The sequence below is a fragment of the Lycium ferocissimum genome, chromosome 3, assembly GCF_029784015.1.
Source record: "Lycium ferocissimum isolate CSIRO_LF1 chromosome 3, AGI_CSIRO_Lferr_CH_V1, whole genome shotgun sequence".
In the NCBI taxonomy this organism is placed as follows: Eukaryota; Viridiplantae; Streptophyta; class Magnoliopsida; order Solanales; family Solanaceae; genus Lycium; species Lycium ferocissimum.
In genome coordinates this window covers 11,408,602-11,425,960 of record NC_081344.1, presented here as the reverse complement: position 1 = coordinate 11,425,960, position 17,359 = coordinate 11,408,602, and the positions used below count along the sequence as shown (strand labels likewise).

At 35.2% G+C, this 17,359-nt stretch overlaps 1 protein-coding gene across 4 annotated transcripts; it reads left to right on the top strand.

The window, feature by feature from the left end:
* Positions 1 to 2,858: 2,858 nt before the first annotated feature.
* Positions 2,859 to 16,870, top strand: LOC132049711 (phosphatidylinositol 4-phosphate 5-kinase 9-like). 4 transcript variants are annotated; one of them, XM_059440621.1, is made up of 9 exons: positions 2,859 to 2,923; positions 4,536 to 5,871; positions 10,403 to 10,570; positions 11,090 to 11,255; positions 12,222 to 12,332; positions 13,332 to 13,519; positions 14,913 to 15,070; positions 15,930 to 16,092; positions 16,448 to 16,870. In XM_059440621.1, the coding sequence occupies exons 2-9, from the start codon at positions 4,649 to 4,651 to the stop codon at positions 16,722 to 16,724; spliced, it is 2,454 nt and encodes an 817-aa protein (XP_059296604.1). In that variant the 5' UTR covers positions 2,859 to 2,923; positions 4,536 to 4,648; the 3' UTR covers positions 16,725 to 16,870. The 4 variants fall into 4 exon arrangements, 3 of the variants coding, with proteins under 3 accessions (XP_059296604.1, XP_059296603.1, XP_059296602.1); XM_059440620.1 differs by lacking the exon at positions 2,859 to 2,923 and adding an exon at positions 3,094 to 3,275; XM_059440619.1 differs by lacking the exon at positions 2,859 to 2,923 and adding an exon at positions 3,094 to 3,335.
* Positions 16,871 to 17,359: the final 489 nt, after the last annotated feature.

Sequence of the window (17,359 nt, the reverse complement as noted above, 5' to 3'; positions counted from 1 at the left end):
ACAAATAATAGTACATTACTATATTAAAAAATTCATAAACAATTAACGAATTAACAATTCATAAACAATTAATAAATTAACAATTCATAAACATATAGCAAATTAACAATTCATAAACATTTAACAAATTAACAATTCATAAACATTTAACAAATTAACAATTCATAAACATATAACAAATAATAAATTAGAAAGAAAAAAAAAAGTGTGAACAGTAGCAAAAGCCACTGCCCGTCACCCGATCAAGAACAAAAAAAAAATTGATTTTTTTTAAAGAAATTAACGATGATTAAATGTTAAACATACTTAGAATATAATGTATATAACAAAATAATAACAAAAGTTCATAGTAGAAAACCTTAATCGAAGATTTTTATAGGGTTGTTTTAATCGAGTTGTACGCCGCTTTTTTCCAAAATTCAAGCTTAGAATATCGCTCCTTGACTTGAATATACCGAGAATCTAAACTTTCCCGACGAAAATTATATTTGAAGTGGGGACCAACTTGAAAACGCCTCTAATGGCGTTTTTGATTTTTTTTTTTTTTGGTCGTGTAGGGGACCAGTGGTGGAACCCGTTGGGGATTTATGTTGCCTCCTATAGCGCAGTATTTTACTGCGCTAAAGGAGATAGAGGAATATCCTTTAGCGCAGTAAAATACAACACTAAAGCACTTAACGGTGCCGTTACAGTTAAGTGCTTTAGCGCAGTATTTTACTGCGCTAAAGGTACTTTTGTATCAAATTTATTTTTGGGGTATTTTAGTTCACTTGGGTTTTTATTGGGTCATTTTGGTTCCGGACTAGTAAATTGAGCGTCCAACTTTTACATGCCTAAGATTATGTTCCTTCCATAATATGAAGTTTCTTCAGATCCCCTAGTTGCTAGGTAAAGCCTAAACATCATCTCAACCATAATGCAAAGTGTTCATTGAATTAGTTTCTTATAACATGTTTGGATAAACTTCTAGGATATTAAGTGTTCATTTAGAATTAAAAAAAAGTGCATATCATATAGAGTTACTGGCCAATTTTTTGAAAAAAGAAGGAAGTGTTAGTAATAGCAGAAGATGTTCTCTATAATTGAAATGGAGTTGAAAAAAGTAACTTCTCCTTAAAAACTGAAGCAATTTTTTTTTTTTTTTAAAACAAAATACAGTTACTAAGGATTTATTTTTCAAACTATCATAACAATGCCAATGCCAATGCCAATGTTACAAAATCATATATGATGAGAGATTTAAAATTTCCCGAATAGGAAAAGAAAAGGCATTTGCATGGGCAAAGCTATCAATTTAGCAGAAAAAAAGAGTTGAGAAAATGTCAAAAATTGCACCTTATCTTTGTAGTAGGTTCAAAGTAGTCCCTTAAGTATCATCTTAGCAATTTTTCTCTTTTTAAGTTTAATAAAAATGAGCACTTGTGATCTCCGTTAAATATTAATTAAATTCAAATTGTTTATCTAAATTGTGAAAATAGATATATTTAATGAGAACTCACATTTGAAATTACATTTTTACAGTTTATATTATTTCTGGTCTATCTCTAAACCCTAGAGTCTAGTTCCTTTTTGATGTGCAATTTTTGTTAAGTTTTTTACCTACTCTCAGTCTCATTTACTGCATCAAATAGATAGAAGGGCAACCGAGTCAAAGGGAAAGCAACCAAATAAAAAATTGGAATGCACGAGAGTTGAAACCATAGCCAGGAAAAAAGATCAAGATCCATTTGTAACTCATATGATTATCTTCTTTATTTCATGTAAGACTCATTTATCTCTTTATTCATTATCTCATATGCTTATCAAAAGAATAAAAATGACAAAATATAATAACAATATACTAACGGAAGCTGTTAAATATTGACCGACAAAATTCCTTAAGAAAGCAAAAGTTTTCGTGTCTCATGTGGTTAAGCATGTTGCAATATTTGAGATTTTGACGCAAATTCTGGTTAATATTTAGTGAGCATCAAAAAATTTCACTTTTGACAAACTTAAGGAACTACTTTGAACGAGGGGTGAGCGTTCGGTTCTTCGGTTCAGTTTTATCAAATTTCGGTTTGGCTATTTCGGTTTCGGTTTTCTGAAGGTGGACACCGAACACCGAACCAAACTAGTTCGGTTCGGTTCTTTCGGTTTCGGTTTTTTAAAGTTTGGTTCGGTTCGATTTCGATTTTTTCAATTCCATTTTTTTGATATGATATTAGAAGCGATTCCATTTACACTAATTCATATTCTCAAAAGCAACAAAACATAAAACTAACAAATTAAAATCAAAATCAAATAAACAGGATACACAAGAACAAAAAACCAAAACCATAATATAGGATTACTAGGTGTTATATACATACAGTAAGAATAATTAAGATAAAACATAAAGGACATACATTAATCCTAAAGACACATCCTAGTCACCTTTTTTTTTTTTTAAGAATATTTGATTTTCTCAATTTAAGTGGAAAATTAGGGATACAAAAGCAAAAGAGAGCTTATTACAATTGGATTTTTTTTGGGCTTAAACTTAATGGGTCTGGACTATGTTAATTTTTTTGGGTAATGTATAAATTTCGGTTCTTCCGTTCGGTTTCATCAAAGTTCGGTTCGGCTATTTCGGTTTCGGTATTTTGAAGGTGAATATTTGGTTCGGTTCGGTTCTTTCGGTTTCGGTTTCTTGAAGTTCGGTTCGGTTCGGTCCGATTTTTCGATTTTCATATTTATGCCCAGCCCTACTTTGAACTTATTTACCAAAATAATAAAAAAGTCCCTGTGCTTGGGTCCAGCATTTTTTATTTCTCTTGTGCAAACGGAAGTTATAAATATATGATGAAGAAAGCGAAACATAAACTGAAACTGAAAGTTACCTTTTTACTTCTTCCAACTTTCCGCTCTCTCTCTCTCTCTCTCTCTCTCTCTTTGCTTTGCGGTACATTTCTCTCTCTACAACACATTTTATTGATGATTATTATGTTTGTAGTATAATTTTATTAATCTCCTTGGAAGAGAAAGATTTTGATATTATAATGCAGATTGTTGCATGCCTTGTCTTTTTGTGTGTCTTAGAGTTGCGGTTTTGCTTGTTAACCGACTGTTTTCATTGTGTTTTGTCCATATTGAGAAAAACTTGAAGTCAACACCCTTAAAGCGTGAAGGCAAGAATAAAGCAAGGCTAAAAAGAAATATTGCTAGCAAAATCATCTCTGTGAAGTTTTGCATTATTAATGTTTTCAATTCTTTTGTAATTGCTTACAAGCTGCCTTTTTGATCATTTGCTGGAGGTTACTTTGCTTTAAGGAATACAAATGGAGTTTGCTAACACAAACTTAATTAAGGGGAAGGTGAATTTTAATTCTACACTTTTCTCTATCACAAAGCATGATATTATTGTGTTAGTAAATGCTGAAAAGGTAATCTTTTTTTTTTTTTTTTTTTTTTTTGTGATCTTTTTGTATGGAGGAGCATAAAGTATTTGATATTGCTGTCACTTGAGTTATTAGGCATTTCTTTGATTCATCCGTTAAGCTAGTGTTTAGCCATAGATTTTGGATTTGAAAATTTATCTTCAATTATCTGTTTGGCCATGAAATTTGATAAGTTTTTGAGAGAAATTTCACTTCCACTAACAAAAATTCAATTTTTTTCCAAATAAAATGCATGTCCAAACACAACTTCAAGTTCCAAGAATCACAACTTGAAAAACTCAAATTTTCAAGTTTCAACTTCAAAATCTATGGCCAAACGAAATGAGGGGAGGATGTACTTAAAGGTTCAGCAGAACCAGTAGCTTTGGTACAAACTCTGTATTTGTCTTGAAAGTTTCATTTAATACGTAGAAAGAATTTAAATTTAGAATCCATGAACTTCAAATTGCTAGAATCGAGAAGTCATAAACTTCAAATCTTGAATCCACCTCTGCTTAAATGATCTTCAGGGGGCATTGACTCATTGTGTGTTTCTTTACGCTTTCCCTTTTCTTCTGCAAATTCTACAGCAGTTTAGGGCTACCACTAGCTATGAAATGTAAATTGATGTAGTATCTTTTGGGTATTGACTGGAGAACAAGGATTCCAAATGAGCTGATTAGTAGTTTTATTTTTCTGAGATCGTGATTTTTTTTGGCCTATTATGTTCAACCTATAAAGGATAAGACCCTTATGCTGATTCTTGGCAGTTAAGATAGTGTTAGCTCATCATCTTGGAATTACAAATTTCCTGGAGGTTAGGATGTTGTACTAGGCATATTCTACTTGTTCATATGATTGAGGTCAATATGATCTGTTTTACCTATCTGTTGTTGAATGCTCAATTCATAGACCTTTTGTGGCACATATGACATTGAGTATGATCTTCAAGGCTATTATTTCTTGAGTTAAATGAGTCGACAAAGCGCAAGAATTGGAATTCTAGTCTAGCTTCCTGTTCTTATTTGTGGACTGAGATAGAATTTTAATTTCTTTTCTTCTTTACTTTATAGTATTGTTCTATAGGTCGAATTTGTCTATCAATAGGTTGAATTACTCTGATTTTCTGGCTTTCAGGTCAAAGCAGAGGAAACTCTTCAAATCATTTTACGTTTGGGTTGTGCTCTAGCTAGTGAGAAAATCTTGGCATCTTCCCATCCCATATAAAACTAGACTTCCAGGAAATTTGCATGTCTGATCCTGTGGCCATTGTTGATAATATTGGAAAAACACTTTCTTTGTCAGATAGGACAAAGTCTCTGGACACTGTGTTAATTAATGACAATAACCACTCTAGTAAATGGACAAATGATGAACTCTGTCGTACTGCTGACAGCGCCAGCTTTAGAGTTAAGGATATCTTCTTACCAAACGGTGAATCGTATTCTGGATCTCTGCTGGGAAACATACCTGAGGGTTCAGGAAAGTATGTCTGGTCTGATGGTACTCGGTATGATGGTGAGTGGAGACATGGAATGAGGCATGGACATGGGAAACTAGAATGGCCTAGTGGTGCTGTATATGATGGTGAATTTTCAGGTGGCTATATGCATGGTGAGGGGATGCATATTGCACCAGATATAGTGACATATATGGGACGCTGGCGGTTGAACCTCAAACATGGTTTAGGGTATCAAGTGTATCCCAATGGAGATTATTTTGAAGGGTCCTGGATCCAAGGAAAGCCTGAAGGACCTGGTAAGTATAAATGGGCAAATGGGAACATGTACTTGGGTAATATGAAGGGAGGGAACTTTTCTGGAAAAGGAACTCTCACTTGGATCAATGGAAATTCATATGAAGGAAGCTGGTTAAATAGTACAATGCATGGCTTTGGTGCATATACTTGGAGTGATGGTGGCTGTTATATTGGAACATGGACACATGGAGTAAAAGATGGAAAAGGAACATTTTATCCTAGCGGTAGCAGACTTACAGCTGGTCAGGAATTGTACCTCAATGCTGTGAGAAAACAACGATTACTGCCAGATTTGAGAAAACAAAAACGAGTTTCGCATATTTCTCATGCCTCTTCAGTTGATATGGGAAATTTCAAAGTAAGTGGAAACAAAGGCTCGAAGGGGAACATATTAAAGCTTGAGCAGTCACACCCCACTAAGGTTACTCTTGAAAGACGATGGAGTCTTGAAGCAGCTATTGAGAAGGTAATTGGAAATGATATAGATGGTGCTGACACTGGGAACGATATCCATACTCATATTTTGGAAAGAGAATATATGCAAGGTGTACTAATCAGTGAGGTTGTCCTAAATGATCGATTCTCACCACAATCTAGAAGAGCAGCAAAAAGGAGGCAAAGAAAAGTTGCAAGGGAGTCAAAGAGGCCAGGTGAAGCAATAATCAAGGGTCATAGGCGTTATGATCTAATGCTTAGTTTGCAGCTTGGGATCAGGTACACTACTTATGACAGCTCAGCATATGTTTCCCTGGTTTCTCTCTCCATCCAGTTTATAGCAGATTGACTTTTGCTGGTCTTTGTTGGGACTGTTTTTCTATTGTTTTTATTTGGTGTTTAAACTTAAGCAACGGATAAACTTGGTTATATATACATTTGTAATGGTATAATCTTTGTCCTTTTCTTAGTTTATTCCCACTGCCTCTTTAGTTTTGTGTCTTTAACCAAGAAAGAATGGAAAAAAGAAAAAGAGAGAGAATTGCATTAGGAATTCAATTTGAAATAAAGTAGAATATAACGTCTTTATCTGCATATTCCTTTGGGTAATAATAACGGGTTCATCACAATTGGAATTGCCTGCTTTGTTCCGTATTTTTCTGTAAATCACTGTGCATTGGGGAAGACTGGAAGTCTCTGTCTCTCTGATAACAAGGGAGTCAAAGGAAGTTTGCATCTTCAACAGAGTTCTGTCTAAGCAAGTCAAAGGAAGACTTCATCTTCCACAAAATTCTGTCTATTCTGGAAACTCTAAGTTGGCTGCATTTCCTCATAGTTGTTGAGTTGTGTATATAGGTTATTTGATAACTAATTCATGTTGAAATTTAGAAAGTAAAAGTCCTCGTGGGCCAAAGTAAAGTAGAATAGCAAATTTCTGCTCAAAAGTTTGGAAGAGTAATGTAAACGAGGTTAATTATGGTGACTATATGTGTACATTCAGTCACATCCATTAAGATGGCATTTGTTTGTGGAGATCTTCCGGAATGTTGTAAAAGTTTTTTCCAGAAAACGTAGAGTATTTGCTTAAGATTTTCCTAGAAGTTTTTCAAATGTGTCCTTTTTCCTATAGTTTTGAGGTGTTTTCAAAAGAGAAGTTTTTCTTCCACTCACGGAACAGTCAGAAATTTTCAGAAAAGCTACATCTATCCAACTATGTTTTCTTTTTTGCACATTCTTTTCCTAAAAAAACTTTTTTCAGGAAACTTTTATCAAAAGTTGTACAAACAACTCTTAAATACCTGTGGGCAGCAGGGGCACCACTTAATCAGATAACAATAACTTGAGCAAAGGGCCAAGTCTGAGAGCAAACTGAAAAGTAAAATATGACGATAGAGAAGGCAGAGGAAAAGTCTTAGAGAAAACTGAAATTTAATTTGATGATAGAAAGTTCTTGAGTCAGTGGAGTTAGTAAAACCTTATTGTCCTATACAGCCCAGTCTCATTTAATTATGTTACTTCTGAAGTGCAAATAGCATCGGATTTGAAGAATATGAACTATTTGCATACGAAGAGGTTAACCATGGGAACAGTTTTGATTTTTTTTTTTCCTTGCTTGCTCCTCAAATTCTGGGATAACGAATGAAGCACAGGTTCTTCTAAACCACTAAATTTGTTGACTGTGACTGAGCACATGCATTGTAGTCACGCACTAGAGGATCCCTGCCTATATTGCTTATGCAATTATTTTGATTTAATCTGTCCAGTGTGCTATCATTGTACATTTCAATTTTTTTTTAAAACTCAAGTAAATTTCATTATAAATGCACAAGGCTAGTGATCAAAGTATATACAAACATTTTGTTGCTCTGCACCTTCATATAAGCAGAACTCTCTCTTTACACCAAAGTATAGTTAAGACATAAGGTTTAATACTCACTGTATTGAAAAATCTCATGTTTCCTTCAATCTAAATGAGCCAAAAGGAGACATAGTGGTTATGTTCTTCGAGCCGCCATATTCTCCTTGACTTTTTGTAATCTCCATCTTGACATTGCTTCATCCATGGTTCTTGGTAATTCCCATGAAATGTTGAGCATACCAAAAACCATGGTCCATATCTGCAAGGTCCAAAGGAAATACAATTCTCTTGGAGAAAGAGTTACTGTCACACCCCAACTTTTAATAGGGCATGATGGGCACCCGACCCTTACTTAGGGTCGAGCGAACCCGCTGGTTCTCGTTATACTCATAATCTTACTGGACTCTTAATCATGAAATGAGTGCATAATGAAAGCTTTTCAAAAACATGCCTTTCGTCTTTCTCAAATCAAGTAAAATCGTAATCATATGAAATTTGTAACATAATGCATAACGATACATCGGCTTACAGAGCCGCTTACAAGACGACATGTTATATACGTGACTCGTCCGCAAAGTCTCTAACATAAATCAAGATACCATAACATAAATACTCGACTCGGCGACCTCGGAAGGAAATGGAGCTCGCCAATCCAACCTGGAACATCTTCTACTAATATCCTCTACTCATCCGTATACACCGCGTGGCATAAAACGCAAGTGTCCACAAAGGGACGTCGTACGAATAATGTCGAGTATGTAAGGCATGAATAACAACATAATATAGATATGGAAGGTAACCTGGAATAAGAGAGATAACCCGTACATCTGGATGCCTCGTAAGGCGGATGTCATGCATGCTCAGCTTTTAAAAAAACTTTTTCTTACATACATATATATAATGTCATCATCATAACGTACCCGGCCTTTTCAGGACTCGATGTGTAACGTACCCGGCCCTTTCGGGACTCGGTGTGTAACGTACCCGGCCCTTTTCGGGACTCGGTGTGTAACGTAGGGACTCGGTCGGTGTGTAACGTACCCGGCCCTTTCGAGACTCGGTGTGTAATACCAACTGATCAGTGGTTGCACAATAGGTGCCGTACCCGGCCGACTATAGCGCGGCTCGGTGTGAGAAAATACATACATATATATAAAGCATGCATGAGAGCCAAATAAAAGCTATACATATATCGGAGTGACGTAAGGTCGGTAGCCTCCGATTATATTATGGATCAATCATCATCGCTATATCTCACCTTGAAGGAACAATTATTATAAGGTGAGATCAACAACAATGAATAAAATCGACATAATCATGAAATAAGCTCAATAATCTCATAGAATCATTGATCTCATAACTTGAGACTTTTAACCATAAGATCGTCATCATCATAACCATCATAGAAAATATTCTCATCTTTGACATCATCATTATCATCATAAAAGCATATTCATCGCTGTTATCATAAGAGCTCACAGAATCATAAATCTCTGGTTTAGAAAATACGGCATTTTGAAAAACATTTATGGATTATCGGGAAAGGAATCAAGCCTTGGAGTCATAAACTTCTAACTTTTAAAAACAAAAAAAAATTATGGAAACATTTATGAAATCGTACCATAGGAATCATGCCTTTGAAAGAAAGGGACGAGCCTTAACATACCTTTGGAGCTTACTCTCCGACTTTCCAACTTGCTTCCTGTCGCACGATTTATTTAGGATCGTTCGTCATCTCATAATCTACATAGGCAACCATTCGTATTATCATTAGGCTCATTGTCACACTCTTATCTTAAGTCTCTAAATAAATTCCTTTTAAGGTCTAAATTACAAACGACATCTCCCCTATTTATATGCCTAGCCCGAATTCTCAATACCAACAATCAACAACCAATAACAACAACGAAACAACAACAACCTCATTACTACCAAAATATTCCATCAAATACACCATATGATATTTTCTCCAACTCCTCCACAAACGAATTAGCTACATAATTATTCCATAAATTTATCTCCGTAAATAAGCCTTAAATGATACCAAAAGAGAAAGATTCATACTTTACTTCCGCTAATACCGCGATATCTCCAATACTTGCCTTACTCCCAAGCCACAAATTCACCGCAACATAATATTATAATCGTAACTATACGCCGGTGGAACCCGAATCCTGAGATTTTTTTACTTAACTTGCGTTGAAATTTAATGGAGGGAAGGTTGGAGAACTTTCTAGAATTGTTGGGAAATATTTTTGGGCTGTTTTCTTGGCTGAAAATGAGGGGTTAAACCCCTTTATATAGTTGCTCCGAAGTCACTGTAGCAGTACTGTAGCAGTTACTGTTCACCGACTTACTGTAGCAGTACTGTTCATCCGCGGAAATTATTTCGAGACCTAAAACTTTTATACACCGATCTCTTTATTTGCATACTTGGATATGTCCAAAACTCCATACAGTCTGTATAACTTATTCAACATCCCAAACTCAGCGAAACTTATTTTATTTTTTTCCGATTCTTTTAACCTCCAAGCTTCGTGGCACTTACTTATCACTTGTTGAACATAACATAAACACTTATAACTTCAAACATAATCCTGTCCTTTGAGCTTATGTGACTAACCTATGATGCAACTTAACGCACGAGAATACGGGATGTAACAGTTACCGTCTTCCTGTTTATCTTATATTAACCTTTATGACCAGTTAAGCTTCTAGATTATGAATGTTAAAAGGTTATGATATTTGATCAGATACGCAGTCGGAAAGTTTACACCTCTGTACAGAGACGAGAAGTGTTAAAAGGTTATGATATTATGATATCGTGAGGTCCAAAGGAAAGACAATTCTTTTGGAGAAAGAGTTACTGTCCTCCTGTCTATCTTATATTAACCTTTATGACCAGTTAAGCTTCTAGATTATGAATGTTAAAAGGTTATGGTATTTGACCAGATACGTGGTGGGAAAATTTACACCTGTACAAGGACGAGAAGTAGGAGCTTCTGATTTTGGTGCCCGTGCGAGCTTTATGATGTATTTTCCGAAAGAAGGATCACAATTGACACCTCCTCATCAATCAGAAGATTTCAAGTGGAAAGATTATTGCCCAGTGATTTTCAGGTTGGCGATTTACCATTTTCTACCTGCAAATTTTGTTGCAATATGTGTCCATTAGATATGGTTTTCACTTTTTGGTAGCCATTTCCATTGGTTTTTATTCTTGAAGGCATGCCAAACGGTGAAGAAATAGCTTTATTTATTCTGAAAGATGCTCTTTTGATCAGTGAATGTATATCTCCCAAGTGACTTAATGTACACAATGTATCTGTCAATCATAGCTTCATCTCTTTTGCGACTTCGTTCAGCTGTACTTCTTGTTTTCTGATCAGTAAAGAGAGTGAACTTTCTGATAATAAAACTAGTGTAGTCTGCATTGTTTGACTAATTGATCAATGAGCTAACCCCTTTATCTTACTCATAAGACAAATATCTGAGCTAATCCCTTTGTATCCCATCCCTTCGCATATTCATTTCCTGCGCGCGACTGATGGAGTCATCAAAGTCCAAGCTAATTATTGGCATTTTGTCTGTTTATTCTTTAATATGCATATGTAGGATAATCGATTTACCTTCTTGTAGGAATCTGAGGGAAATGTTTAAGATTGATACTACTGACTACCTGATGTCCATCTGTGGAGACGATGCACTTAGAGAACTTTCTTCTCCTGGGAAAAGTGGCAGTGTATTTTTCCTTTCTCAAGATGCTCGTTTCATGATTAAGACATTACGAAGATCAGAAGTTAAGGTGTGCAATCTTAGCTTGAATGATTAGATCTCATCAGTTTCTGTATAACAAGTCTCCTTGTAAACCAACAAAAATAAAATAAAGTAAGAAAGGCTCCTCTTAAACTATTTTGCCAGGTAGTCATGATTGTCAAGTCATAGAGCAAAAATAGAAACATAGTAACAGGCGATATTTTGTTAGGCATGAAATCTTTTTTGGAAGTACTTGCTTCTGGAGAACCAAAAGAGAATTCCAGATGTGCCCAGACACTCTTATGGAAAGTGTGATGTTGTTGGCGGATGATTGATTCAAAAGAAATTTTTAGCTGGCTCAATTGATTTGGTAATAATGTATATTTTTGACATATATGTTACGCAGTCAAAGATACTACTCTATTACAGTGTCTTACAAGCAAAGTGGGATGCATATGAGTAGGACCAGCAGTGATACTCTGCACTTGGTTTTCTTTTATCAAGTTAAAAAACATAGGAGGATTCATGCGACTCACCGTTCCAATATAGTGGATAGCTAGTCATACGCATAGACAAAGTAAAATAGAAGTGTTTTTCAGGGAAAGCAGCATCATGTTGTGAAAAGATCATGTGTATGTGGGAGAGAGGGAGGGAGGGAGGGAGAGAGAGAGAGAGAGAGAGAGAGAGAGAGAGAGAGAGAGAGAGAGAGAGAGAGTCAAAGTACTTACTCATCTGTAGTTTCGCTTATCTCGTTAGATTGCTTTGACAATATCTAAATTGGAATTTCTATTTCCTTCTCTTTCAGTATGCCTCTTGAAGAACTATCCCTACTAATGCATGGCATATTTTTCTTGTTTCCGTTATAGTTTCAAAGTATCTAACTTCTGAAAACAGCTCATTTTTTAAACTCTGACAAATTTATCAGGGTTCCTCTAATTTTTGCAAGTTAGGTGTAAAAATGAGAACTTTCCAATTAGTGTTGGTTATAATTCTTAGACATTCATATTACTTGTAGGTTCTGCTGCGGATGCTTCCAAATTATCACCGTCATGTCAAGGAACACGAGAATACTCTCATCACTAAATTTTTCGGTCTTCACATGATAAATCCTGCGGGTGGACAAAAGGTATAAGTTGTAAAACAATCACATTATTTATCATTTTTGTTGTACTTAATCAGTTCTACAAGCTGAGAAACCTAAGTTAGGAGAACTTGATAAGTTATTTGACATTGAATGTGTTTAATAAAGAAAACAAAATGAAATACTTGGTAATTTAAGTGCCTCGTAAACTTTTCTTACAAATTTAAGTAAAAAGTTGACTTATCATTGATATAAAAAATGAATAATCATAATTCATAAGATTTCATATAACACATCTCAAATATCATATAACACGTCTAAAAATAGTATAAATTGATATGTAGAGACTTACAGGTTTAGATATTTAGTTAATCGTAATCAATGACAAGTATATGTTTTTACTTTAAAAAATCTAAACCATCTAAGTTGATTTGCTAGATATATAGACCAAATCAAAGTGAAGGCAGAATATGTTTTCCTGGTTTTTTGATTTTTAGTGTTTTTCTTGGGTTTTTAGTTTTTTATGATTGATCATACATCGTATATTGAATGAATTGGTCACATTTATTGTGTCTTAATCATACATCTTGTTGCACCTGAGTGGGAACCAAAACCTGGGTGGAGGGAGCATTTATGTTGTCAATTAGAAAGTCCTGTTATCGTCCCAATTTTTATGATTCTCCTTCCATTTTGGACGTCCCAAAATGTTTCACACCAATTCGCTTCTATACAACTTTGAAAATTCAGATTCATTAATGAATAAACTATTCAAATTTTGAACTTCGATGTGCAGCTGTTCTTTTAACTTTTCTTCACTATCTCTAATACTATTACATAAGTCAAATTAACATCTTTAATACCGTACTCAGTGAAATACCTCATATAAATGAGATGGCGGAGTATTATTTTTTCCCCAAGTCCTCTTCATTTGGTGGTTTGGTTCCAGAATACTTGTTCTTTTCATGCATGGTATCATTTGAAGAAAGAATATATAAACTCTTGTACATAGAAAGCTTACTCTTTTTCTGTCAATAACTTTTGCAGTTCCGCTTTGTAGTAATGGGAAATATGTTCTGCACAGAGTTAAGAATCCACCGAAGATTTGATCTAAAAGGTTCTTCACTTGGACGATCTGCGGACAAGGTCGAGATTGACGAGAACACGATTCTGAAGGATCTGGATTTGGACTACTGCTTTTATCTAGAGCCTTCTTGGCAGGAGGCTTTACTAAAGTGAGTCTCGGTAAAATGTTCCATATCTTGCATGTATTCCTCTGATGTTTATGCACTTAACTTTACTTTCCTTCTTACTTTCTTATCCTCAAAAGTCTTCATTTGATCTCTAATCTGAAGGTTTACCTGCCCTCCCATGATGGGTGATATTCCATACGGCTTCTTGTAAAGATTAGTGAATGTTAATATGCTAGAACTTCCTGAAATTTTTTGTCTAACTTCAACAAAATTTGGTTCTTAAGTTTGATCAAGTCCTTCAGTTTTTAGCATTTAAAAGAAAGTACCTTGTGCAATTAGGTAACCAAGGATTTAAACAGCGCCCGCCATGCTTTAGTGGCATTATTCCTGTATTGAAGAAAATGGCTCAATTAGCCCTTCAGTTAATGCCTATTCCATTAGCATGATACTTTGGAGGTCTTTTGCTAGATGTAACAATTATTCTGTAACAAAAGAAAAACTTCAATAAATTGCAGTTAGTTGAATAATTTCATGAATTACTGATTGAGTTTTCAGTTTACTTTAGCGTAATTTCATGAATTACTGGTCAACATTTTCAGTTTACGTTAGCATTTCTCAGCAACTATAGTCGATTCTTTAGTAACATTTCACATGATCCATCCGAGTAAATATGGTGGAATGTTCTTGCTGCGCTCATACCATGTATTTGTAAAGAATGTATCTCTTTCTTGTTGTTTTCATATATTCTTCTATGATGGGGCTGGGACCAGTTATGATATTTCTTCAAGTTTAACATAGAGTAAGGTTTAGAGTGCATGGATTTATTTATTACTTCTCCTGGAATCAATTAACACTGGCATCAGAAACTGTTTGATATGTTTCTCTTTATGTTTGATGGTCATTGACTTGCATAAAAGAATCTTTATGTATTCGTGCAAGTTTAATAAGACAGAGTAAGTTTTGAGTGCATGGATTTACTTGGTACTTTTACCTGGAATCAGGTACCACTGGCATTGAAAAATCATCCGAGAGTGTCTCTTTTATATAGCCACAAACTTCACACTAGAATGTTGAATATTTATGAATTCATGCAAGTTACTCTGGTAATAAGTAAAGAATGGTAGTATGTGTTAAGTAGCTTTTCTCGTTCCATAGTCTAATGATATAGTAAATCTCTAGTTTGTTAGTTTAAAGAGATCACTAAGGAAAAATAATTTTTGAACTTGAGATGCAATAGAAAGAGTAGAATGTCACTTAGTAATTTTGAAGTAACCTGCATTGTCTGATGTTGTTTAAGGAGATAAGCATTTTCAGTAGTGTCCCAACTAAAAGTTGAAATAGTTGCATAAGTGATTTGAAATAAAGTTTGCTTATTTCAATGGAAATCCTTTTAAATGCTCTCATTTGGTTTGTTGACATCCATGTACTTGTACAGGCAGATTGAGATTGACAGTAAATTCTTGGAGCAGCAGCATATAATGGATTACAGCCTCTTGTTAGGTGTTCATTATAGAGCACCCCAGCACCTACGATCTCCCATCTCGTGCAGTCGACGTACAACAGAAGAAGGATTAGGAATTGTTGCAGAAGATGGTAGGTTTATTTCTGAAAGATAGTTGATATCGATGTGTTTCTATATTTATGTGAATAAGTATGACCCCAGGATCTGACTATCAACATTACACTTTGGGGAGAACTTATTTAGAGGTACACTGAAATCGAACCTGTTCTCAAAATTAGTTCCAGATTATTAAATGGATTAATTTCCTGATTTGGTTATCTGTTGAATAATCTATGTATGAACTAGTTAGAAGTATTAAAAGACTGGATAACTGAGTAACAGAATCATTATTCAGCGTTTGGGCAAATGTGAATACCCTGTAATTGTCACTAATAAATAGGCTCATTCTCTTCTTTATGCTATCAATTACTTTTGGAACCTTTAGAACCAAATGCGAGGTAACTAGCTCAGTCAATTGGTTCCAACCCGTGATGGAACCTTACTTCTATTGACTCTCTAGTGTTTTCATGTTTTTAAACTTTTCCATTTAGGTCATGGTATTTCCATAAAATTTGGGCACACAAATTTACACTGCAGGTCACCAGGAGACACATCATAAATGTAAACATCAAATTACTTAGAATTTTTTTTTGGAAGGGGCATCACACTGCTTAGAAGTGTATGTGAAATTCCTCTGAACGATCTTAAAAAGGAAACATCTTAACAAGGATGTAATATAGGCATCAGAATGATAAAAGCTTTTACATCATAGGCTGTGTGTGCCATCAACTTCAAAGTTGAGGTAATAGATGAGCGGTTTAGGGTTCTTTTGCGTATTAATGTAGCTTGTGTATAATATTTAAAGACCAATATTAGATGTATTTATACAATACAAAAGTTTCCTGCGAGTGCAGTATTAGTGATTCTGAATTTTATTCTTTTTAATTACAGAGTCACTGGAGGATGAAATATCACCCCAAGGCCTTGTTTTAGTCCCTCGTGGTGCAGATGATAATGGCGTAAGTGTCGGTCATCATGTCAGAGGCAGCCGATTGCGTGCATCATCTGCTACCGGTGACGATGAAGTGGATCTCCTCCTTCCTGGGACAGCAAGGTATGCCGAAAAGCTTTAACGTGCTACATTCTCTTTGTCGGTACATTTCAGCCCACCAAAAAAATCATGCTAGGATAATGTGCAGCTGGTTACTAGAACCACAGTGGCACAGTGCACCAAGTAGCTTTTAAGTATGGATTATAGTATTTAGGAATTTCTGATACCCAAAACACTGTATAAAAACAGAATTAAAAATTGTATGGACAAGAACGTTCATGATTTGTTATGTTCGCCCAAAGGAATGCAGTATGCTGCTATATCTCATGTAATCTGTCGATTAACTTTTAATCCGCTTTTTGTTTACTGTTTCTGTTGATATTTTCTAAAAGTAGCTTCTCTCTGTGTCCCCAAGCAGGCTCCAGATTCAGCTTGGAGTGAATATGCCAGCAAGAGCGGAGTATATACCCAGGAAAGATGAAGCACAGATGTTCGTTGAAGTATACGATGTGGTATTATATCTCGGCATCATTGACATATTGCAAGAATACAACCTAAGAAAGAAAATAGAACATGCATACAAATCAGTTAAGTTTGATTCTATGTCCATTTCTGCTGTGGAGCCAACATTTTATTCACAGCGGTTCTTAGAGTTCATTCGAAAGGTGTTTCCTGCACATTCAATAGTGAATTAGAAGAGTTTGTATATTGTCGTTTACACCTCTTAACTTTCCTCTAAACAAGGGATTAATCCCATGACTTGTTTGTAGTTAGCAAATATTTATCTACTGTTTGCATTTATTGAGAATTTATGTATATAGTGAAAAGAAGGGATCTCTCTCTCTCTCTCTCTCTCTCTCTCAGAGGCAACAATGGAAAAACTTCTCTTATGAAGATACCACCAACACACTGACTAGAATTTCAATTTAGTAGAGAGGCAACTCTAAGTTGAAATGGAGGTGGGCGATCTGGATATGCCTGAGGCTGTCAGGCTAACTTCCCAAGACATCGACGAAAATATATAAATACACAAGTAAAAAGGATCTGCCAAGAAGAAGGTAGATTGATTCACTGACAATTTAAGTACAAATTATCTTATAACTCAGATTTGGCTCCTGACAATGAGAGGATTAAATTTATATAAGTATTAAGACTTCATTTCAGTGGAGCAGCAGCTAATGCACCAGTCACTTCTGATATTCGAAGCCAGTATTGTATCACATTGTTTGCCTCCCAGCATGCATGAAACAGCAAAATGATGCACTACCAGGCAGCACAACATGCAATCCATTATTGCATGCCTAGACTCTAATCACCATATTCTAACGCT

Excerpts from the sequence above, each read along its gene's own strand:
- LOC132049711 (XM_059440621.1), top strand. The coding sequence starts at position 4,649 with ATGTCTGATCCTGTGGCCATTGTTGATAATATTGGAAAAACACTTTCT. Across the intron at positions 5,872-10,402 it reads AGTTTGCAGCTTGGGATCAG|ATACGTGGTGGGAAAATTTA; the intron begins GTACACTACTTA and ends GTATTTGACCAG. Across the intron at positions 16,093-16,447 it reads CTCCTTCCTGGGACAGCAAG|GCTCCAGATTCAGCTTGGAG; the intron begins GTATGCCGAAAA and ends GTCCCCAAGCAG.